This window comes from Megascapheus bottae, chromosome 13 (assembly GCF_031878675.1).
Source record: "Megascapheus bottae isolate mThoBot1 chromosome 13, mThoBot2.hap1, whole genome shotgun sequence".
In the NCBI taxonomy this organism is placed as follows: Eukaryota; Metazoa; Chordata; class Mammalia; order Rodentia; family Geomyidae; genus Megascapheus; species Megascapheus bottae.
In genome coordinates this window covers 46,627,689-46,652,632 of record NC_143521.1, presented here as the reverse complement: position 1 = coordinate 46,652,632, position 24,944 = coordinate 46,627,689, and the positions used below count along the sequence as shown (strand labels likewise).

Below are 24,944 nucleotides of genomic sequence, written 5' to 3'. Positions count from 1 at the left end.
ATACTCCAGTATTTGTTGGAGAAAGTCTATGAAATTAAGTATATTTTCTTAGCCTTAAAACAAGGCAGGCAGATTTTTAAAGTGCGAAGTACCACATTAAGATCTATGGCTAGCCAGGCTCTGGTGGCTCACACGTGTAATCCTAGCTCCTCAGGAATATGAGACCTGGAGGGTTTTGGTTTGGAAAAGAAAAAAAAAAAAAAAAGCTCGCTGGGTGCTGGGAACTCGTGCCTGTAATCCTAGCTATTCGGAAGGCTTGGCATGTGAGGATCGTGGTTCAAAGCCATCCCAGGCACTAAAGTCCAATTAACCACTAGAAAACCAGAAGTGGTGCTGTAGCTTAAGGGGTAGGGTGGTAGCCTTGAGCTGAAGAGCTCAGGGACAGTGCCCAGGCCCAGAGTTCAAGCCCCACAATTGACAAAAAAGAAGTGAGTCCTGATTTTAGTCTGGCAAACCCAGGAGAGGAATCCTAGTTATGTTAAACAACTTTTTCTGTTAGACCTATCTGTTATGAATCTGCACTGCATAAGAAATGTTATCTAGGAGGATTTTCAAGTGAGCCCTGGGGACATCTGTCCTTCCATTGCCTATTTCTCTGGGTTGGCCTAGGTTTTTGCAGGAAGCATCACCTTCACTTTTGGCCATGCACTTTGTGATGCTGATCTTTGTATGGTCCTGAGGAATCAAACTTAGGTATCTGAGCAATTGCCTAAGTATAAATTTAAGCCATAATGTAGCAGTTTTCCCAGTAAATTAGTAGAAATTTATAAAATATTAATATCCAAAGCTGGTCTCAAATTCATTTTGATATTTTCTAATAGTCTATTAAAAGAGTAAGGTAGTTCAGTCTGTAAACAAATACCCTTTTCCTGGCACAGATTCAAGAAGTAGGAAATGTCCTATTTCTTCTTATTAGATCAAAGAGCATATTTTCTTAAATATGTTCTTTGTTACATTAACTATTATTCTTTTTAACCCGTGTACCAGTGGTTCATATGTGTAATCCTAGCTACTCAGGACACTGAGATCTGAGGATTGTGATTTGAAGCTAGCCAGGGCAGAAAAGTACCTATGAGACTCTTTATCTCCAATTAACGACTCAAAACCCAGCAGTGCAACTTTGGAAGCCTTGAGCAAAAGAGCTAGAGACAGTGCCCAGGCCCTGAATTCAAGCTGACTACCAAAAACCAAAACAACAAAAAATTTACTCTTTTTTTTTGTTAACCAGGAAAAAAATACTTGCAGCCATTAAGCTATTAAGGAAGTTGATTTTTTATCTAAATACGAGTATTCTGTAGTTTTGCCAATGGTTTACTAAACTGAGGAAAATAATTGAAGTTCATTGTTGTAGATTCCTTGAAACTTTTGGAAAGTATTTCTTTTTTTTTTTTATTGTAATTAGTAAAAGGGTTACATGATATTTGCCAGATAGAAGGTGCATTAATTCACATACATTGATACCCTTTCACATTGGAAAGTATTTCTTATTTCAAAAAAACTAAAGATGCCAGGCAATGGTGACTCATGCCTGTAATCTAGCTACTCAGAAGGCTGAGATCTGAGGATCACCGTTCAAAGCCACCCCGGGCACATGAAAATCCCTGAGACTTATCTCTAATTTACCACCAGAAAACTAGAAATGGTGCTGTGGCTCAAAGTGCTAGAACAGTAGCCTTGAGCTGGAGCTCAAGGAGAGCACCCAGGTCCAGAGTTCAAGTCCCATGACTGAAAAAAAAATACTGAAATTTATTTTATTGAAGTACTTAAAGTTCATATTTTAGCGTATAATTGTTTACTGTATGACTGTAACTGGCAAGTAACTCCAGAAATGAATTATTTTACAGGTATTCACAGTTTTATATGGAAGATAGCTTTTGCCATTATAATATGTTTAACCATCATTTCTTTGATGGCAAGGTAAGAATAATGACTTCATTCTTTTATTGTAGACTTACGAATTCAAGAGTGCCTCCTTTGTTATTTTTCTGCCATTTGTTGGCAGTTATTTTTGTTCACTTACTGGAGGCTTATTGAGCAGCCAGAAGTGATTCTTTCATTCTCTTTTCATTGCATTTTGAATAGAGACCATTTTGTTAGCAAGCTTCACGGACTTTTTGTTTCTGACTTGTGCTGTTATTCCTGCTGCTCCTCTCCCGGTGCTCTGCTTTGCTGTTTATGCTCAGGATCTGTGGCCTGTTCCTGGTGGAAAGGCCCCAGGGCCTGAGTAGAGGAGCATGATGGAATGTAGGAGATGAAAACAGTGCACTGCTGAATGATTCTAAACCAGGATGGTGGCTCTGGGAAAAGAGGCAAGAAGTAGATTCTAGATGACTGCTTTTGGAAGCAGGACTGTGACAAGTATATTGGCTGCTGACTTGATCTAGGGGCCTGCCTTATATTTTGTCCTTGGAAGGCAGGGAGTTTTGGAAGTGATGTGTGGAAGTGATAAGTTGTGGGCTGGTAAGACATGGATATTGTAGAGCTGGGCGCTGGGGCTTCTGTTTCTTTTGCCACTGCTGGCAGCTACAGTAGGGAGTTAGGGTTTGCTGTTTTTGTTTGTTCTTTGTGTTGGTCCTGGGGCTTTAGTGGAGTGCCTGCGTTTGCTCTAGCACTCTACCATTTGAGCCATAGATTCACCTCTGGCTTTTTGGTGGTTAATTGGAGATAAGAATGTTACAGACTTTCCTGCCCAGGCCGGCTTCAAATTGCAATCCTTAAATCTCAGCCTCCTGAGTAGGTGTGAGCCACTGATGCCTGGTGTTTATTTTTAATTTACTATAATTTCATCAATAAAGACAAAATAAAGGTAATATAACATTTAAATACCTTGTAGCCAACAACTTTATGTATTTTAAAAAAGCAATGTGCAGTATTTTTCTAGGAAATTCTATGTGTTCCTCTTGTGCGTTAATTTGATACCTGACAGGAACGTTTCTGACATAATGGTGAATTAGCTGCCAAGGCTGCAATCCCCCTTGGTCTCTGCCTGAAGAAAACAGCAGTCCAGGCAGATTTCTCTTTACTTTTTACCCATGGTCCCTCTGTAACCCAGCTGCAGAAACGTGTAATGATCTTGCCACCCATCTGCCCTTTCTTGGTCCATTGCTGGCATCAGGTTCTCCAGTGGGGTTTCCTTCTCCTAATCTATCTCTCAGCATCTCCTGCCCACCTGGTGTCCATGGAGCTGTACAGGTTCTTTGGAGAATCCCAGCTTCTCCCTTGAGCTCGGCACTGCGGGGGTGGGAGGTGAGAGGGGGAGGGTGTCTCCTGGATTACAAGTAGGAGTTCCCCACCCAGGATTTCTCAGTGCCTCCCCTGCAGTCTTGAAGGAAATGGAAATGTCATGTGCCTGGTGACAAGGGGTTCAAGTATGTGGAAGGGTAGATCACATGGATGGCAAACACTGTTTTAGTGAGACGTGAGATGTTGAGTCAGGTTACTGCTGACACTGGTGGCATCGCAAGCTTGTGTTGCCCATAGGCGGGCATACTTGGGCCCTGGGCACCTCTTGATGCTGTCATGCCTGTGAATGTTCTGTTTGCGTCTAGGCATTGTTAGCTGGTCTATTATCTTTCTTTTTTTCTTCCACTTTTAAACTAAGGAACTGGAAGCCTTTCCAAATCATCATGTGCACTCATAATCTTTGTTGGTGGAAGCAGGGGAGGAGGGCAGGGCACAGGTGAACTGTGAGTAAACTCAGTACTCACACCCCATCACATGGGTCCAGTGGAAGTTAGTGAGGACTGCACAGGAGAAATGATGGGGAAGGTTTACTTTTCTCTCTCATCAGTTGGGGCTCCTAAGTTGATTTATTACCTAGAATAATATATGTTTTATTATGAAGTACACACAAGCGTATTAAAGTTTAAAGCTCTATTAAACTTTAATAAACTTTTCTTTTCTATGCTGTAGGTGTTGATTTGCTTTTGTAGTCAAAACTTAAAGACTGCTTCCCAGTCAGTAAATGTGAGATAATGTACAAGGTATCTCCTGTGAAGCTCGCTCAAATGAAAAAGTGATAAAGTTCATGCTAACCTAAGTTTACTAAAAATTGTACTTGCTTACTGGCAAAGTGTGCTAGTAACATGATTTCATAGTCTAGATAGGCTTTTCTATTTGTAAACTTTCACTTTTTTTGTCCACTCCTTGGGCTTTCTTTTTTTTTTTTTTCTTTTTGCCAGTCCTGGGCTTAAGCTCAGGGCCTGAGCTCCGTCCTTGGATTTTTCTCAAGGCTAGAGCTCTACCACTTGAGCCTCAGCACCACTTTTGGCTTTTTCTAAGTATGTGGTACCAAGGAATCGAACCCGGGTCTTCATGCATGCTAGGCAAGCACTCTACCACTAGGCCAAACTCCCTGCCCTGATCCTTGGGCTTTCTTAAGGCTAACGCCGTACCACTTGAGTGACAGCACCACTTCAGCTTTTTCTATGTATGTGGTACCAAGGTATTGAACCCGGGTCTTCATGCATGCTAGGCAAGCACTCTACCTCTAGGCCAAACTCCTATTTCTGAATTTTTACTTTCTTACTGTGCATGTTCACTTATGTCTGACACTTACCTCATACTTCAAGCTGCATATATCGAGGTATGGTGGCCCACATCTGTAATCCAACCCTGCAGAGGGTCCTCAGTTCAAGATCAGCCTGGACTGAGGATGTAGGCAGTTCCAGGTAGGCCTGAGTAAGCATGAACATACTTGTCTAGTGATTTGTGGGTGTTATTAAACTGAACTCATGGTGGTTGCCCAAGCCAGATAAGAAAAAAAATATATTTTATTTCCCTCTGTGTTCCCAGTGTTTAAAACTGTCCTTGCTCTGGGTTATGGAGTTGAGTCATAGTAGGTTGTTTGCATGGGTAATGAGTGTCTTTCTTTTAGATGACAAAATTTGGTTTTAACTTATCCATGTGAAATATGTAGTTTTGTGATAGTGGTGGTGTTTGAATGTGTAATTTGAAAAGCTGCTTATCATGGACCGCAGTGATAAAATCTCTGATGGGAATGGCTAAGAGGACCTGGGATATGAGCACAGGACTGTGGTGACTTGTTGAAGAATGAGGACGAATCTGATGTGTTTTCACCCATCTTGTCCTAATTTCGAGTTTTTGTTTGTTCCAGGCTGCCCTTGATGTATGCAGAGCATTCTTACAGGAAGATGAAGGTGATGGCGTCATTATGATCACAGACCCTCCTTTTGGTGGCTTGGTTGAGCCTCTGGCTATCACATTCAAGAAGATAATTGCTATATGGAAGGAAGGTCAAAGTCAAGGTAGGGAATTGTTTTACTTCCTACAAGGTAAGTGTGTATATAGTAAACTGCTTCTCTACTCCCTGTCAGTTGTTAGTGAAGCTCAGGAACTGCACTGGAGAATATACATGTATCGGGTTCTTGTTAGAAGATGGGCAAACTTCACTGTCATCGAACAGTTTGTATGTCTTCTTGGTGACACACATTTTGGTGGGACAATATGAAGAATAGCAGAAAACTATTATCTGTTCAATAAAACTTAACTGAGTGAGTAACATGTGCTGGTACTGCGTAGGTCCTAGGAATAGATAGATGAATAAGACAGTCACCTCTCTCTGCTCTCTGGATCTTCTATGCTCTGCTCCTAAAGTCTTACCCAGAATTTCAAGAGGTCAACCAGCCCCAGGCCCAAAGTTTGGAACACTGCCAATATTTGGGTAGTCATCCAGAATGCTCGTAGTGGTTAAGCCACACTGATTCCCAGCCCTAAAGGTGGGCTCATTCAGCTTTGTTTTATGTAATTATCTAATTGGCCAATACATTTGTTGTTTAGTTACAGCTTCCAGTTTGTGAGTAGATAAATTTTCAGAGTGTACAGAGTTGTATGAACAAGCTCTCTATTAATTGTGCTAAGTTGTATGCTTTAAAAAACATAAAAGAAAACATGACTCGTGTACATATTTCATTTATTCGCGGTTCTCAAGAACACTAGTCAGAGCAGATTATGTCAGTGTTTTGTTTTACATATACAATATTTCTATGGACCCTTGGAAAGGATACATTGGAGTGGCACTGTAATAATCCTCTTTTTGTATGAACAACTGAATTGATAAATATATGAACAACTGAACTGGAAATGTCTGCAGAAGCTTTTCCATTAAAGCTGTTTAATGTTTTAGTATCAGTTTCTTATTTTTCCTTTTCTTTTTTTTGTATGTGTGATGCATTAGATAACAGCCATAAAGAACTGCCTGTTTTCTGGATATTCCCTTATTTTTTTGAGTCTCGAATTTGTCAATTTTTTCCAAGCTTCTCCATGCTGGATTATCAGGTATAGTAATAGTCTGTTTTCTGACATTTTTGAAGAATGAATATTAAATAAATGCTAAATTGCTCTGATAAGACCATCCTTATTTTAGTAAATTAAAGTAGTTTGAGTCATATTAAATACTCAAACTATCCCATACATCGATTAGTCCTATGGTATTTAACTGTAATCTTTAAAAAACTATTTATTGTCATTATAAAGTTGAACCGAGGGGTTACAGTTACATAAGTCAGATAGAGAGTATATTTCTTTTGGGACATTGTCACTCCTTCCCTCGTTTTCTTAACAGTTTTTCCCTCCCATCCTCACCCCAAGTTGTATGGTTCATTTTCAACATTGTGTCCAATTTCATTTGTTCAACCTTTGTCCCTCCTTTTCTGTCCCCATCCCCACTTTACTCTCCCACAGACAGACAAACAAGACAAAAAGAAATGAAAACAGAAACAACAGAGAAAGAAACTTACTGTTTCATTTCCTGGATTTCATGTGGATAAATATTATTTTATATGACCAGAGGCACATAGGCATTGTACCTTTGTGTTCTTCCCCTAAGAATATTCTCCTTAGTCTCACCGTGTATGAGTGTCCACAGTCCTGTATAATTATCATGTCCCACGGTATTTTAGATATAGTTTCCACATATGAGAGAAAATATGGACCTTAACTGGAATCTTTTTTTTGTTGTTTGTTTGTTTGTTTGTTTTGCCAGTCCTGGGCTTGGGCTCAGGGCCTGAGCACTGTCCCTGGATTTTCTCAAGGCTAGAGCTCTACCACTTGAGCCACAGCACCACTTCTGGCTTTTTGCTACATATGTGGTACCGAGGAATCGAACATGGGTCTTCGTGCATGCTAGACAAGCACTCTACCACTAGGCCAAACTCCCAGCCCCTTAACTGGAATCTTTAGGGCAATTGTGGAAGATATAGAATGGTATCAAAGAAAACTTTAAAATAAAACTAGAGGTAGAGAAAGTATTTCCCCAGGTTTCCCACCGAAAACCAGAAGGTTTTGCAGTCCTCAAGAGCATTGTTAGAAGATGAGGTTTCCTTGCTCAGAGGATGTAGGAAAGTCAGTTGCTCTTTCCAGTTGGTCATATGCCCATGTGTGCCACTGGGAAGATATCAGACACTCTAAAGAGGTGTGTGTGTTTTGGCCTGTGGGGTTTCAGCAGATACAGAGATGGCTCTAGGTGTGGGTATGAGTGTGAGTGTGTGCAGGTCCAGGGCAGAAGCCACTGGAGTGAGCCAGCACTACCTGTGATGGAAAACCGGCCTCGGATGAGAAGAGAGACCAGGATCAACATGTCACATCCCTCTTGAGGTTTTCTGGTGATTAATTGGAGATAAGAGTCTTAGGAGCTCCCCTGCCCAGGCTGGCTTCAAATTGTGATCCTCAGATCTCAGCCTCTTGAGTGTCTAGGATTACAAGTAAAAGACACTGGTGCCTGGCTCCATTAGTTTTCTGGAGAATTGATGGCTCCTGGTCAAGGTTTTTCAGTTCCAGAATTGTAAAGTCTTCAGTAGTTGTTGCCAGGTAGCACTTGGTACTCATCTGTCTACTCTTTTTTTCTTTTGGTCAGGATAATGTATAGAGAGGTTTGCAGTTGTATTTGTCAGGTAGTAGGTACATTACTTCTTACACATTGCTACCCCTTCTCATTTTTTTTTTTTTTTTTGGTCAGTCATGGATGGGGCTTGAACTCTGGGCCTAGGCGCTGTCCCAGAGCTCTTTAGCTGAAGGTTAGTATTCTACCACTTTGAACCACAGTGCCATTTCGGGTTTTCTGGTGGTTCATTGGAGATGAGTCTCATGGACTTTAATGTTCAGGCTGGCTTTGAACCATGATCATCAGATCTCAGCCTTCTGAGTAGCTAGGTTTACAGATGTGAGCCACCAGTGCCTGGCTCATCTGTCTGCTCTTAAAGGCATATGCCATTATGAAAATTATTTCCAAGTTCTGAAAGCAACAGTGCCACCAGAACTGAGGGGAGACTCAACCTGTGATTCCACTCCAAAAAGCAGATAGTACAATTTCCAAATTTCCAAGTGTTTACTTCCACACATTTGTTTTCTCTCTGTCTATGTATGAGTACATCTTTAAGGTAGCTACATAATCTTTATTCTTTTAATAACTTCAAATTATTTCATTAACAGGCTATGTTATTAATTCTATTTTTGATGCTAGAATACTTTTACTTTAAAATACTATAACTGATATTGCCATAAACATGTTTTATGCATGTAATTTCCCCATATTTTACATAATTAGATTGCCAAAGCTAAGATTACTCCTCATATTTAAAGGGCATTTTTGTAGCTATTGAGCCATATTAACAGGCTTCTTTCCAAAAAGATATAGCATAAATCATTTTAACCTCAACTATGTGTGTGTGGAGGAAGGTACTGGGGATTGAATTCAAGACCTTACTTACCAGTTATTTATTTATTGCTCAAGGCTGGTGCTTCATTACTTGAACCTCTCCTCCACTTCTGACTTAGAAAAAAAAGTAACTGGAGATAAGAGTCTCTTAGATGTGTTTGCCTGGTTCATTAGGGTTACAGGCATGATTTACCGGCCTCTGACTTAAACCTTGATTTCTTGAGCCTCATTTCCAGCAAAATGTACATCATGACTCCCCTCGTACACTCGTTTATAGGGCTTCCAGATTTTTGTTTCTTGTCTGAGGGATACTTCTAGAATTGTTATTTGCAATGCAGCGATAACTAACACATCCCAGAAGTTTTAACTAAGTATCCAGCAGCTCTTGTGGCCTTTGGCAGTGAGTAATTTTCTGGCCTAATGCCTGGTAGATAGCCAGGGCCCCATATATGTCAGAGTAATTGAATGAAAGAGAATGTGAGCTGTAGTGTTGAAAGACTCTTGGTCCAACTGTTTGCCCACTCTGAAGCTCATCTTGCCAGTTTAACAACAACACCAACAATAACGTGTGTGTCTCATGAGATAAAGCATGAGAAGACTTCCCCAGTTCTCCACACACAGCACGTGCAGAGTAAAGACTGTTGATGTCAGATAGAAAAGGATAGCCCAAGTCCACATTAAAGAAGTGTTTTCCTGATGGCCAAAGGAAGTCAGATTTTAGTATAAAGGATGAAAGTGGTTAAAGTATAGGGAAATCACATTCATACTGCCTTACAGCTAATGATATTAGAAAGGAGATTCGGAAATATTGGAGTTGTAGTTTTAGAGACTCGTTTCCAACTCACCCCTACTGAGAGTAGTGTATTGATGAAAAAAGGGTCTAAGTCCTTGTGCACTGGTGACTCATACCTGTAACACTAGGTACTCAGGAGGCTGAGATCTGAGGATTGCAGTTCCAGGGCAGCCAGGCTGGAAAGTTGGTGAGATATTTGTCTCTAATATACTACTCAGAAAAAGTTGGAAGTGGTGCTGTAACTCAAGTGGTGGTGCCCTAGCCTTGAGCAAAAGAAGCTCAGGCCCAGAGTACAAAGCCTCAGGAATAGCAAAAAAAAAAAAAAAAAAGTGGTGGGGATGGTCTTTTCAGTATTGAGAAAGCCAGCCTTTGAAAGAAAATGAGGCCAGCCATGGTAGCACATTGCTATAATCCTAGTACTTAGAAGTTGGAGGCAGATTATCCATATCTAGACATAGCCAGTCATAGTCACAGTTAGACTACATAGTAAGACCTTGTCTGAGCAAAAATGGCAAGAAAGTCAAAACAAAAAAATTAGAAAAAATAGAGGACTGGGAGATAGCCTAGTGGTATAATACTTGCCTAGTATGCATGAAACCCTGGGTTTGATTCCTTGGTACCACATACTCAGAAAAAGCTGGAAGTGGCACTGGGGCTCAAGTGGTAGAGCACTAGCCTTGAGCACAATATGTCCAAGGACAGAAAAGAAAAATGAAAATAAAATCTATAAAACCCAACCTAAGCTTTTCAGGACTCTTCCTGAAGGTGAAATAGACTAGTAGGTAGCCAGCGTCCTAAATATGCCCCATATATACATGCCTATTACGTGGATGGGTTCAATTCCTCAGTGTCACATACAAAGAAAAGGCCAGAAGTGGCACTGTGGCTCAAGTGGTAGAGTGCTAGGCTTGAGCACAGAGCGGCTTAAGGCCAGAGCCCAGGCCCTGAGTTCAAGCCCTAGGTCTGGCAAAAAAATAAGTAAAATTCTGTATTTAAAAAAGGCTCTGGGTCTGTTGCTGTTATGCCTCTTCTGAGCCTTTTCTTTCATTTTTTCCCCTTTTGTTAATTTTACTTGATTTTCTGGTACTTCTATTTAAAAAAAAAACAAAAAACAAAAACAACTTTTTCTTTTCTTTCCCTCCCCTCCCTTCCTCCCTCCCTCCTCCCCTTTTTCTTTCTTTTTTTGCCAGTCCTGGGGCTTGGCCTGGGCACTATCCTTGGACACTTTTTGCTCAAGGCATGTGCTCTGCCACTTGAGCTACAGCACCACTTGTGGCCTTTTCTGAGTTTATGGTACTGAGGAATTGAACCCTGGGCTTCATGCATACTAGGCAGGCATTCTACCACTAGGTCACATTCCCAGCCCTAATCTTTTTCAGTAAGTGATAAATTTGCAAGTCTCCCCTCCTCCACAGACTTTGATTCGTTCCCCCAACCCCATTGCCAGAGGTAGTTATATGCCTCCAAGCCAGAATGCAGGGATAGTGTCCCCATGTCACTAAATTTGTTTCTTAGAAATATTTTTCCAGAAACAGGAAAGCAGAGACTGCAAATCTTTATAAAATATAAATGATGGAGACTTTTCAGCAGTTGATAAAGCACTTGATAAGCAGAGAATAAAGTAGTTATCAGAGACCAAGAAAAGCATGAGTTTTACTGAGGGCAGATTAGAAGGGAAAGATGTGATAATGAAAAGAAATTCTGATTTAGAGTCAGAAGTTTTTCTTGCACTGCCTTTTAGAAGCTAGTTAATCTTGAGGAAAGGCACTTGATCTTTCCAGGTCTCTGTTTCTTTACCTAGAAAATAAAAATGATTGAAATGAGGCTTGGTGATGCACGCCTGTAATCCCAGCACTTAGCAGGTCGAGAGCAGCCTGGGCTACATAACAAGTTCTAAGTCAGAGGGCTACACAAGACACTGGCTCAAAAAATTAAGCTGGTTGTTGGTGGCTCATACCCGTAATCCTAGCTACTTAGGAGGCTAAGAGCTAAGGATCAAAGTTTCAACTGAGAAGCCCCGGTAAGACTGTTATCTCCAATTACCAGCCCTAAAAACCAGAAATGGCATTGTGGCTTAATGTGGTAGAGTGCTAACCTTGAGCAAAAGAGCTCAGAAACAGCACCCAGGCTCTGAGTTCAAGCCCCATGACCTACAACAGCTGGGAGTTTGGTCTAGTGGTAGAGTGCTTGCCTAGCATGCACAAAGACCTGGGTTTCATTGCTTAGAACCACATACATAGAAAAAGCCAGAAGTGGTGCTGTCGCTCAAGTGGTAGAGCTCTAGCCTTGAGAAAGCCCACGGATAGTGCTCAGGCCCTGAGTTCAAACCCCAGGACTGGCCAAAAGAAAAAAAAATTAAAACACAACCACAAAAAATTAAACCACATAAGGTATGACACAGGTAAGCATGAGTAGGATCTCAGCACAGGTTAGCAAAAGACCCTACCTTGAAAGTAGCCCATAGGAAAAGGGGCTGGAGGCATGGCTCAAGTGGTAGAGCAACTACCTAGTAAATACAAGGCCCTGGGTTCAAAAAAAAAAAGCCTTACTTATTGTGTATTAAACCTTTTTTGTGTGTGGAGTGATAAGGAAAATGTGATGTAGCTGATAATTTTAGATCAGAGGTTTCATGGCAGGGTAAGGGGGCAGTAAAAGATTGAGGGTTGGTTGGCAAAGCTAGAGAAATACATGCACTGAGGACCTTTGTGAATTAAGCTGAAGTTAAATAGGACCCAGTCCTGCAGGGGCCGTGGGAACGTTGGTACTCTTGTCTTATTTTATCTTTGCATCCTGGCCTGATGCCTGGAACATAGTAGGTACAAAACAAATGCTGTTGTCTTGAAAATCTTGGTTCTCCATGTAACTAGCTTCAGTCTCATGGTACAGAAGACATTTGCGTACGGATCAAATTAAAAGTTAGGAATTGCAGAGATTTTGTGCTTTCCCTCATTTCTATACAGTACTTCATCACATTAATCAGTTCCGTGGGAGAAATTTTCTATTTGAGAATGCCTCTCATCATCATTGTGAGCGAAATGTCAGGGATAATGATGGGAAAATGGTGTATCAGCTCTACCACTAGTGATAGGCAATTTGCAAAATTGTGTTTGCTTTACTGCACTTCCACAGGAGGTTTATTTGTGTGGATGAAGCTATGAAATATGGATGTATGTTAGAGGTACATTAATTTACTCTAGCAGCATGCATTTTACATACCATATGTTTATAGTTAATTAGCACAACAAACCCGCGTTTAAAAATAATAATAATCCCAATTAGGTTATGCAAAATCAAGCAATCAGCCACCTTTCTGACACATACATCCTCTGACTCCTTGGGTAGCCATAAAGAAATTGTTCTTTTTTTCCCCTCCTCTTCCATCTGCTATCTGTTATATTGCATAGAATATTTCATGTACTTGAAGTCTTTTTACAATATTATTTTACAACATTTGAAAAGCTCACTGAGATTCTCTTGGGAAAGAGCTTTTTCTTATGATCCTTGTCAGTTTCTGTTGAAAATATCTTTGTTGAATTTAATAAGGTACCATATATTTATTCACCCACACAAAGGAATGCATTAGGGAGAAATTATGAATTTAAATCATTTTTAAAAGAAAACACTTTAAGGAACTATTTTAAGGTGATTTTGAAGTAAAATCTATTTTTGTCTCTTAGCTTCTAATAGGTAACATATATTCATAGGATTTTGAGAGTTGAAGAGAAGCCTAGATGTAACCTGGCCTGACTTCCCAATGTAATAATCCTCCCACTAAATTCATGACAAGAACGCTTTCACTGCCTTACAAGGCAACTCAATTTATTTAATAGCTCTAATCGTTAGAAATTTTTCTCATATTGAGATAAAATATGCTCCCCATTAACTTCTAACCATTGGTCCTAGTTCTGTTCTCTGAGCCAATAAAGGGCAAGTCTAATTTCTATTCCATGTGACATCCCTTCCCTTATAAAATAGCTGTCCGTTCCTCCCTGCCTTCTCTTTTCCAAATAAACACCCCCAATTTGTTAAACTATAAATCCTATTCATTGTCATTATTTCCAGTAGAAATGAGCGAGTTTTATTAATGTCTGTCTGAAGATGCAGTGACTGAATGCAGGGCTGCAGTTGAGAAATAACCTGGGACTTCCTTGGTTAGATACTGCTTCCCTAGTGGCAACCTAGGGCCCCACTCACTTCAGCATAGTCTGCTAGAGTAGATGCAGCCCGCTGGCACCCAGCCAGACGCCCATGTGGGAGGTTCACACTGATCTGGGCATCCCCCTTCCGTGCTTACTTTTTTCCTGCTGTTCAAGCTTGTCAATGAAGCTTCCCGTAGGTAGACAGGGCCTCAGGAGAACCGAGGAATCCGATATCAGAGGCTTCTCTTCCTTCTCATTAGTTTTACATTTTTGTAGTTTGCTTATTAAATACATAGCTTGCAAAGCAGTTCGCCTTTTAGGTTCCTAGTTCAGAATTGGAATAATTCATTATGCCTTGCTTGAAAATTGGGATCCATTTGTATTGAGGTCATAAAACTCTCAGGGTATTCTTGGGGATAGTTTGAGGCAGAGCTTCTCAAACTTGAGTGTGCCAGAAAGCTGGTTAACATGGACTGCTGGCCCCACTCCCAAGGTTTCTGACTTATTAGGTCTTTGTGGGGGCACAACTTTGTACTTTTAACCATATCTTCAGTGACAGTGATGTCACCAACTCACTTTGCGAATTCCTGATTTACAGAAAGATGGATTTAGTGACCTGGTAAATATTTAGCAAACCTAAAACCAAATTGAGAATGTGTATGAGTAATAAATTGGAGGATATGATAGGATCTATAAGATAATTACTTTTGGCCAAGTGTAATAGGATTTGCCTATAATCCCAGCACTTAGGAGTCAGAGGCAAGAAGTTTGTGATTTTGAGGCCTGATTCTTTTCCCAAACAGAAAGAAATCATATTTGTTAGCTTCAGTTGCCTTTCAAGATAATCTGATGAAACGAGAAGTTGACTGAGGTATACTGAGGAAAGCGGTGAGTGATTTGATTAGCTGTAGGGAGAGCAAGCATGGTTATAGGCCCTATATCCATCTCTATCTTTCTGCCCTTGACAGGCCCTGGACTAAGTGTTTTACTTCATTAATCTCATTTAACCTTCATAGCAACTTTAAGGTCAAAATTAGTAACCTCCTTTAGCACACAAGAAATAAACTTGGCTACGATCGAGTCACAAATGAATGGCAAAGGCAGTGTTAGACCCAGTAGCCCATTCTTTGCCCAAGTGTAAGGACAGTGAGTGAGGCTGCAACTGAATGCTGAATGAGCTGCATGCTGATGTGCAGTAGCATCCTCACACCCTAAAGCGGAAGGTCTCAACCATGCCAATGCATGTCTTCAAAGATGTTAGTTCTTAATTGCCTAAATCTTTCTTATAAAGTCTATTTATTAGATGAAAGTTGGAATTGTTCCCTTAATAGAACATAACGTATATGTACACTAGTGCATATTACGTTTTATATTCTGAAATTCCACTGCCAATGTGGCCTCTTTGAGATGTCCATAAATAAACTCATGCATTTAAGAATTTATTACTTGAAAAAAATTACTGCTTGGTGCTGGTGGCTCACATCTGCAATCCTAGCTACTCACAAGGCTGAGATCACCATTCAAAGCCAGCAAAGTCCATGAGAGTCTTATCTCTAGTTAACCAGAAAAAAGCCCAAAGTGGAACTGTGGCTCAAGTGGTAGAGCACTAGCCTTGAGCAAAAAAAGCTCAAGGACAATGTCTATACCCTGGCTTCAAGATCCAGGACTGTACTGGGAAAAAAAAAAAAAGAATTTATTACTTTAGTCTACCCTGTGTATTTTGGCATCTGCTTATTTCTTTATTTATTGGTTCAAGAAGCTTAGTGAATGTTGACTCATTTAAACAAATTTTCTCTTTACTTTCTAGGTAGATTATGATAATCATGCACTTTATAAACATGGAAAGACAGGTCGAAAACAGTCGCCTGTGCGTATTTTTACCAACATTCTACCTCATAAGATAATCCTTCCCACTGAAGAAGGGTACAGGTAAGATCACTGCAGAACTTTAAACTTCTCAGGCCACTAAAAAGGCAGTTACAGATATCTAAGCAAAATGCTTTCCTTCATGAATCCTTTACTTCTGTTACTTTTAAATGTGCCCCACAGTGTCATGTAAAAATAAATTCTGATTGCCCCCAGTTTTGAAGACAAGGGCTGTGTACATTTGTATATTCAGTAAGTTTCCATAAACATGTGTAGTGATTTTCCTGTTTTGTTTCTTGGCAGATTTTGCCCTCTGTGTAAACGATACGTTTCTCTTGAGAATCGACACTGTGAACACTGTAATTCTTGCACATCCAAGGTATAATTTCTTTCACAGTGCTTTCTTAATTAGTGTTTACTAGCTTTATTACTTTTCTAAGTGTCATTTGGTTAATACTCCAGTTTATGTGAATAGGTAGGTGTATTGTAATACAATAATACTTTATTTCTAACTATAGAGCATAACACCTTTTAAAGTTCTTCATTGTCCCCCTGCATACTTGAGCTGACTGCTAAAAGTAAGTGTTTCATGTAAAGCCTTAGGGACACTACACAGATGTGTCTGTTAAAGGCAAATGTCGATTTCTGCACTGTCTTCATGCTGTCCTAATAGCATGAACGCTGCACTTCTTATGTATGGGACCCTTTCCTAAGAGCGCACGTGGATTAACTCTATTTACAGGCAAGAAAGGACTCCAAGAGACATACTTCATATTTATGTGTTTAGTCATTATATTTTTATTAATAGCCTTTAAAAAAAACCACATTGATCTTTAGATTCACAGCAAGATCAAGGTTAATTGTCCTATGACCCTACCTTCGCCCCAGCCAGTCTCCCCTACTGTCAACACCACCCATTTAGAGTCAACATTTGTTACAGTTGATGCACTTACCTGGGCATGTCATCAACACCAAGTGCAGATTTCTGGTGCATTCTTGGGGCTGTGCCCTCACTCCCCAAATGTGTTTGGGTTTGGATGAGTGGGTAAGAACCTGAATTTGATATTGTAGTGTTAACACTGAGTGACTTCATGTTCTCCCTAAAGCCTTGTTACCTACCTTTCTAACAGCTGGCACCACTGCTATTCATAGCTTTTCCCACACTGTCCCAGTTTGCAGTCCTACAGGCTGATGACTTCTCTATAGAGGACCTTCTACTGAGTCATGGTTTTGTGTGTGTGTATGTGCCAGTCCTAGGGCTTGAACTCAAGGCCTGGGCGCTGTCCCTGTGCTTTTTTGTTGCTTAAGGCTAATGCTCTAGCCATAGATCCACTTTGGTCTTTTGGAGATAGGGTTTCATGGACTTTCCTGTCCAGGTTGGCTTTGGACCAAGATCCTCAGATCTCAGACCTGAGTAACTAGGATTACAGGTGTGAGCCTATAAGTTCCTGGCTTGAGTCAATCCTTTTTTTTTTTTTTTTTTTTTGTGGATCATGGGGCTTGACCTTGGCCTGGGTGCTGTCCCTGAGCTCTTCAGCTCAAGACTGCCACCCTACCCTTGAACCAAACCCCACTTCCTGTTTTCTACAGGTTTATTGGATATGAGTCCCAGGTCCTTTTGTGCCTGGGCTGGTTTTGAACCTTGATCCTCAGATCTTAGCCTCCTGAGTATCTAGGATTACAGGCATGAGCCACTATCCCTGGCTACATATTTTCAGTTAGTTTAGAAATCATCCGTCTTTTGCATAGATCAGATAGAGTTTAAAATTGGAGAGAGAGATGCACACATGGGAAATGATCTGCACAAACACCAGTGCAGGTAGGGGAAGGAGAGCTGATGGGGGTCCAGCCTGATTGAGAGGCTGTCCTTATCAAGTTGGATGTATGTGTTTTATGTATTCGTAGGTATGTTTCATCTGAGTTTTAAAATCTTCAAATAGCAACCTAAAAATCTATCTTTCTGAATTACATAAAGCTATCAAATAGGAATTTCATTAAATATTGTGTAGTGTAGACCCATAAAATTACTAATCATTAATTCGCTTGAAATTTTCATGTGAGTCCTTCTTTGTGAAGATTGCTTGCTTGAACTGGAGTGGATTTTGAAGATCATTTGGATAAATCTCCTAGTTACATAGTTAAGGAAATTGAGGCCCATCAAGGAGGCATTTGAGTTAAGTAGAGAAATGCATACATTAGAATCAAAGTATTTAATTGTGAAGCCCAGAAAAGGGAGAAATAGAGATGAATAATTTACACCAATTTTAGTAAGACATTTTAATTTTTAATTGTAGAACTTGGTTGTTAATAACAAATTACATGGAGTTTGAAATTGTTTTTGCAGGATGGCAGGAAGTGGAAGCATTGCTTCCTCTGCAGGAAGTGTGTAAAGCCTTGTAAGTACAGAATGTGGGGTGTGAGGGCCTGGGAAGTGTTTTTGAGTTTTGCTTCTCCGTAGGATTTTTTTTTTTGGTGGGGGGGTTAGTTGTGGAGTGTAAACTCTGGGCCTGGGTGTTGTCCTTGAGTTCCTCAGCTCAAGCCTAGTGCTCTACCACTTGTGCCATAGTGCCACTTCTGGTTTTCTGGTATTTAATTAGAGATAAGAGTCTCACAGATTTTCCTGCTGTGGCTGGATTTGAACTGAGATCTTCAGATCTTAGCCTCCTGAGTAGCTAGGATTACAGGCATGAGCCTCAGCATCTGGCTGCCATCAGATTTTTATAAAAGGAAAATAATGATGAGACCTTACATTAATTTAGTTGCTTATTCCTCATAGCCAGTGACTCACACTTGTAATCCTAGATACTCAGGTAGGACAGCCATGGAAGACAGATCTGTGTAGTTCAAGTAGTAGGGTATAGGCCTGGTGTGAAAAAACTAATAGGCAAGGACCAGGAGTGTGGCCTAGTGGTAGAGTGCTTGCCTAATATGCGTGAAGCCCTGGGTTTGATTCCTCAGGGCCACATATACAGAAAAAGCTAGAAGTGACAGCCTGGTGGCTCAAGTGGTAGGGCCCTAGCCTTGAGGGAAAAAAAAAAGTCTAAGAACAGTGCCCAGGTCTTGAGTTCAAGCCCTAGGACTGGCAAAAAAACGAAAAAGCTAATAAACAAGAGTGAAAGTCCCTGAGTTCAAGCTCTAGGACTAGTATTTGAGAAGGAAAAAGTAAGACAGGACAGCAAAATGGCTTATTTGTAGGATTTCATCCTCTTCAGTATAGGTCTCTTTAGCCAAATTAAAACCAGCTCTGAAAATTAGCTATAATATTTGAAGTGAATATCAGTTGTACACTTTACTTAGAAGTTAATGAAGTGTAAAGAAGTATCTTCATGGAATTTCCTCTCAGTCTTCCTTTTTGTTTCACAGCCTGGATCCACTGTAGTGCTTGCGGTCACTGTGCTGTCATTGCTCATTCCTGTGCCGGCCCGAGAGCTGGCTGCTTTATTTGTGGCAAGTCAGATCACAAACGCAGCACTTGTCCTAATATCTGCCTGTCTGGAAGAGCTAACAAGTCAGTTGGATTCTTTTTATTCACTGGGGGTGAAAAAAAAGTCCTTGTGTACTTGGTACAGAGCAGTCTGCGAAAGTCTGCAGCATTCAAGGACAGCAGAATCCTCAAGTCCTTGTTGCTTCACTGTTGTGTATTAGCTGTCTGGATGGGAGAGGGTGAGCCTGCAGGCCCTGAGATGAAAGTGGAAGAGTTTGGATCACAGCGTCATAGGTTAGACAACAAAATAACCCAAGTATAAGATTGAAGTGATTAACTCTACGAGTTCTGTGGTTCATGTCACATTAGAGCTTTGGGATGAGAGGTCAGATTTTATTGAGGACATGACATTTAAGAAAGATTCAGGTGACCTGAAACTTGCTGGCAGGAAGGATGGAGAAGGCATTTCAGATCGAGTGCAGTGTAGAGTTATGCAGCAGACAAGTGGCATTATTTCTTTAAAATCTTACCACATTTCTAGAATATATGTTTAATACGTATTTAAAAAATTTCCACTCCCTCTTGCCAACTGAGAAATTTTTATTGCTTTTTTATTTTTCATGATTATTTTAACTTCTTCCACCAATGTTTGGTTTTGATTATAACTCACAGCAAAGGTCCAACAATGGTAATGTCATATCTAGAAAAACAATTGCTGTTTCAGCTAGAGTCATTTGAATGATTATACTATTCCTTGAACATGGCCTATACAGTGGCTCATATTTGTAATCCCAGCCAAACAGGCAGCATAGGTAGGAAACTTGTGTCTGAAGAGGGAAAACAAAAGACTCTTGCCTGAAAAATAACTAAAGCAAAAAGGTTGTAATACAGTAGAGGACCTTCCAGGCAAATTTATGGCCCTGAGTTCAAACACTAGTACCACCCACAAAAAAACCACTTTAACAGCATGTAATTATATCAGATAGCTAGATGTAACAGATGAAAATTGAGATTATGAATAATGTTTTGAGTTATCATGTGACTTGTGATGAAAAATACTAATAATAGAGGTATCTAATGTTTTAATAACTTTATGAGTATAATTCTTTTAAAAACTAAATAAAACTGGGGGAGCAATGAAAAAAATTTTTCAACTGAAGTCCAGACACTTACTCTGCTTTCTATTTAAACTAACTCTCATATATAAATAGATACATACATACCTACATATATATATATATATATATATATATATATATATATATATATATATATATGGGGTAGGAGTGTTGGTCATAGGACTTGAACTCAGACTTAAGGGCCTGAGCACTGCCCCAGAGCTCTTTCACTCAAGGCTAGTGTTCTACCACTTTGAGCTCCACAGTTCCAACTTCCAGTTTTTGCATGGTTAATTGGAAATAGTCTCATGGACTTTCCTGCCTGGGTTGGCTTTAAACTGTGATCCTCAGATCTCAGCCTTTTAAGTAGCCAATTTACTTTGTTTTGTTCATTTTCAAAAGTAGTCCAAAGGGCTGGGAGTTTGGCCTAGTGGTAGAGTGCTTGCCTAGCATGCACGAAGACCCGGGTTCGATTCCTCGGTACCCACATACATAGCAAAAAGCCGGAAGTGGTGCTGAGGCTCAAGTGGTAGAGCTCTAGCCTTGAGAAAGTCCAAGGACAGTGCTCAAGCTCAGGACTGGCAAAAAAAAAAACAAAAACAAAAACAAAAACAAAAAACAAAGTAGTCCAAGGTAGAAGTAGAATTACAAAAATAAATAAATAAATAAATAAATAAATAAATAAAGTGTACACAGAATCTTCTAAACTTGTTACTTTGGAGATCTTCAGGACTTGACCGCACACCTGTATTGGCCTGGGAACATGGTATCACTTAAACAAAAGTAGGCATTATGCTCAGCCTTTAATTCAGAATTCACACTTTGTTAATATATTGTAGGCTCTTCATTGCTTCTTAAACAGCCGTGATAGTAACATTGTTTTCATGGGGGAGATTATCTGTCATCCCTTAGTATTAGATTTGATTAATTTTCATTCCAAGAACAAATCCTTTGAGATGCGGTCTACCTGATAACTCCTATGTGGTATTACTTTCTTCTCAGACAAGACTTCTAAACTCCTGTTTACAGTTACCGCTCTCAAAACATTTTCATAATGAAATTGATAAGGCACTATTTCCTTCTTTATAATAATAAAAAGAATTTAAATTTAATAGCCTTGGTAACATACATGGCACGAAGGATCCTTAAAGCTTATGCTTTGTAAAGCTGTCTGCAATTTTTGCTTAGTGTTAATTTTCCTTCAGCTATGAACTGGAATGCTGGCTCCATCTTGTGGTGAATGCTCATTCTATCAGTTATATAAATCCTATAATTTAGAGGACAAAGACTAGGTCAATGTAATTTTAAGACAAAATGAAACAATTGATTTATACTCAATCATGGTTCAAAGACTATCTCTGGAAGGTTTTGTTTACTCATATTATAAAAAATAGTTTAAAATATTTTCTTTCTGTATTTACTGTATCCCCAAGTGAAACCAGTTTTATTTTTAGCCTTACATATGAGTGGATGAACTGAATTGGAATTTAAAGTTTGTATACTGGGAACATGGCTTCATTGACTTTGCTATTACAGAGTATACTTCATTGAATTTGCTAAATCATCACCTATCAAGAATTATCCTACTTTAATAGTAGAGGAGAAAAGAGATTTATATCACATGCACAAAGCAGTACAGTTTTATTTTGTTTAAGTCTAAACCTGATCTCAGTTAATGAAAACTAAAGAATGTCTTATGATCATCAGATAAAGCATGAACACTTGAAATTATGCCAAATAGTGCCTTAACACCTAACATCTCTTAATTATATTTTTGTAATGTTTGGTTCTATTTTTTTTTTTCCAGTCCTGGACTTGAGCTCAGGGCCTGATCACTGTCCTTGCGCTCTCTCAAGGCTAGAACTCTACCACTTGAGCCTCAGCACCACTTCCAGCTTTTTTTCTATGTATGTGGTAGCAAGGAATTGAACCTGGGTCTTTGTGCATGCTAGGCAAGCACTCTATCACTAGGCCAAACTCCCAGCCCCTGGTTCTATTTTTTTAATTAAAAATTAAAAAAATATTATAAAGATGATGTACAGAAAGGTTACAATTACATAGGTAACGGGTACATTTTTTTTTTTGGACAATGTCATCCCTTCCCTTGCTCTCTATTAGTCCTAATATATTTTTTTTTTTTACCACTTGAACCACAGTTCCACTTATGGCTTTTTCAGTGGTTAATTGGACATGAGAGTCTCATGGACTTTTTCTGTCTGGGCTGGCTTTGAACTGTAATCCTCAGATCTCAGCCTCCTGAGTAGCTAGGATCACAGGCATTAGTCACTAGTGTCCAGCTAAAGATTCTCTATTAAAATTAGTATGCATTATATGATGAGGGGGTTTCACTGTAATATTTCTCTACACTCTAACTGTACTTACTGAATAAATCACTCCTTCCACAATATTCGTATTCCTCCTTCCTCCCTATGCCATCCCAGTTCATGATGCCAAAGTGCAAAAATCTACATGTAGAAAAGGCAAAGTCAATTTAAAATTCTGCACAGTGGTCCTGTGAAACTCCCACTGATGGCAACTACTGATCGATTCCTGCCTGGCTAGCTTCATCTATACCTGATTAATGTGTGGTGGAGTAATCACTGTGAAGATGATTAAGAGCACAGGTCCTAGGATCAGGCTGTTCCTGCTAGAGCCCAAGTTTCCCCCACTCAAGGACTCCATACTATAAATGAAGCCCTCTTTTGAATCCTCATGGCTGTTTACACGATGGGGCTTATTTCCAGGTGCATTAGTGCTATTCATCCTTTGGTTTTTGTAGCAGAAGGGCAGGATTCTGTTGGCATGGAGAACTGAATGACTTACCAAGTAATCTTGCCTAGCCACAGACTGCCTGAGAACATGAAAAACAGAGAATGTGTTTCAATATGTGCTTTTAGAGGGGGAATTCCAGCCTGTTCAGTTTGAATGTAGTTCGTCAAGAAGTTGACATCAGAGGTGATGAACAAGGCCCTTGTCAGGACTTTTAGATCTATGGAGACAAGAAATTAGTGCCTGGCATAAAAAAGGAGCCCTCAAGCATGATCATATTTTTCTGTTGTGTTGGACAATTTGCATCCCTCTAAACTGCTCTCTATGTTAATCCCTGTCCTTAAAAATATGATCAAGGGACCGGGAGTTTGGCCTAGTGGTTAAAGTGCTTGCCTAGCATGCATGAAGACCTGGGTTTGATTCCTCGGTACGACATACATAGAAAAAAAAGCCGGAAGTGGTGCTGAGGCTCAAGTGGTAGAGCCTTGAGAAAGTCCAAGAACAGTGCTCAGGCCCTGAGCTCAAGCTCAGGACTGGCAAAAAAAAAAAATGGATCAAGGGAAGTGGCTCAAGTGCTAGAGTGCTACTCTTGAGCACAGAGAGGCTCAGAGACAGAGCCCAGGTCCTGAGTTTAAAGCCCAGGACCATATATATATATATATATATATATATATATATATATATATATATATATATTTATGATTGAGGGGCTTGGAGGTGAAGTGCTAGGTTGAACAATGTAATGGGGTGCCCTCAGCCCCAAAGCTGCAAACAGCTTCACTGGCATGGTTTCCTCCCCCTGTGGTGCAATTGTCCCCAATAGCTTGCTCTAACTATACTAACCATCTTTTAAAGAAATGTGTTTTCCCAAACATTTTGCTTGATCAGGCCTCTGGCCTGATGCTTTAGGATACTAGAGATTTATGCTTATAATACATAAATTCTTTCCCTTCTTCTATTTTCTTATGTGGCTAGCTGGTTAATTGAACTTCCACATAATTACATAATTCACTGTGTTCATTTTACAAAATAATTTAGCACCTTGTTTTTCAGGGCTGTCAGAAAGCAGAAGCAAAGAAAAAGTAATAAGATGAAAATGGAGGCCAGTAAAGGACAGTCCATGAATCAAACGTCTGTTATCAGGAAAAAGAAGAGGAGGGAAAGAGTCCATCAATATCTTTGCTCTTAAATGTCCAGTGACTTGAGAATAAGAAAGATTTATAGTCCAACCTTTGATGCCATTTTCTGCAAGTGCCACACTGGAGTTAAATTCAGTCGCTTTCAAAGGTATGCACCTTCCTGAGCACCATAACATCCAGGTGGCATTTGCTGTTCCCAGCCCCCTCCTCAGCCTCCTGGGAGACCTGGAGTTTTCCATCCTTGGCTGATTTCCTGGCACTCTCTACATGTGTTCTCCCTCTTTAAGTCTCTCCCAGTCTTAATTATATTGGCCTCTTTTGTCTAAAAAAATGGGCAATCCAAGTTCTTTGCAGACAATGTCAGAAGAAAATGGAAGTGAAAACCTGTGACCTTTTATGTTAAGATGTGAACACGGGGGTTTTTTTGGCAATGGTTTAAACTCCTTTAAAAGTAAAAGATGGATATACAATTTTTTTTTAGGTTGTATCTGAAAAATGATGGGAAGCATTTTTACAAACACTGTAAGCTATAAAGATTATGACTATATCATTATTAAATATTTATTTTTCCTGTACTTTCTGCCCTTGTCCTTTAATGACTTACTTAAATGTTGGGTGAATGAGACATTCAGAAACAAGACTGGCTCTATCACTGTAGTGTGTTTTCATCTGTGCTGTTTTATTTATTTTTTGTTTATTTTTTGTGGGTCATGGGGCTTGAACTCTGGCCTGGGCACTTTCCCTGAGATCTTCAACTCAAGGCTACTGCCCTGCTTCTGAGCCACAGTCCACATCCATTTATTTATTTATTTATTTATTTATTTATTTATTTATTGCCAGTCCTGAAGCTTGAACACCGGGCCTGGGCACTGTCCTTGTGCTTTCTCAAGGCTAGCACTCTTACCACTTTAGCCACAGTACCACTGCCAGCTTTTTTCTGTATATGTGGTACTGAGGAATCGAACCCAGGGCTTCATACATGCTAGGCAAGCACTGTGCTGCTAAACCACACTCCTGCCCCC

General features: G+C 39.9%; 1 protein-coding gene across 3 annotated transcripts in view; it reads left to right on the top strand.

Annotated features, from left to right (window-relative positions):
- Zcchc4 (zinc finger CCHC-type containing 4) overlaps positions 1 to 24,495 on the top strand; it is a 35,932-nt gene extending 11,437 nt beyond the window's left edge. The window contains exons 6-13 of one of the 3 annotated variants that reach the window (XM_090343750.1): positions 1,845 to 1,917; positions 5,117 to 5,267; positions 6,197 to 6,297; positions 15,414 to 15,535; positions 15,776 to 15,851; positions 17,817 to 17,868; positions 18,836 to 18,980; positions 23,837 to 24,495. In XM_090343750.1, coding sequence (XP_090199876.1) covers positions 1,845 to 1,917; positions 5,117 to 5,267; positions 6,197 to 6,297; positions 15,414 to 15,535; positions 15,776 to 15,851; positions 17,817 to 17,868; positions 18,836 to 18,980; positions 23,837 to 23,972 — 856 coding nt within the window. In that variant the 3' untranslated portion in view covers positions 23,973 to 24,495. Of the gene's footprint in view, positions 1 to 1,844; positions 1,918 to 5,116; positions 5,268 to 6,196; positions 6,298 to 15,413; positions 15,536 to 15,775; positions 15,852 to 17,816; positions 17,869 to 18,835; positions 19,191 to 23,836 lie in introns of all 3 variants that reach the window. The other 2 variants (XM_090343749.1, XM_090343751.1) reach the window with 2 other exon arrangements.
- Positions 24,496 to 24,944: the final 449 nt, after the last annotated feature.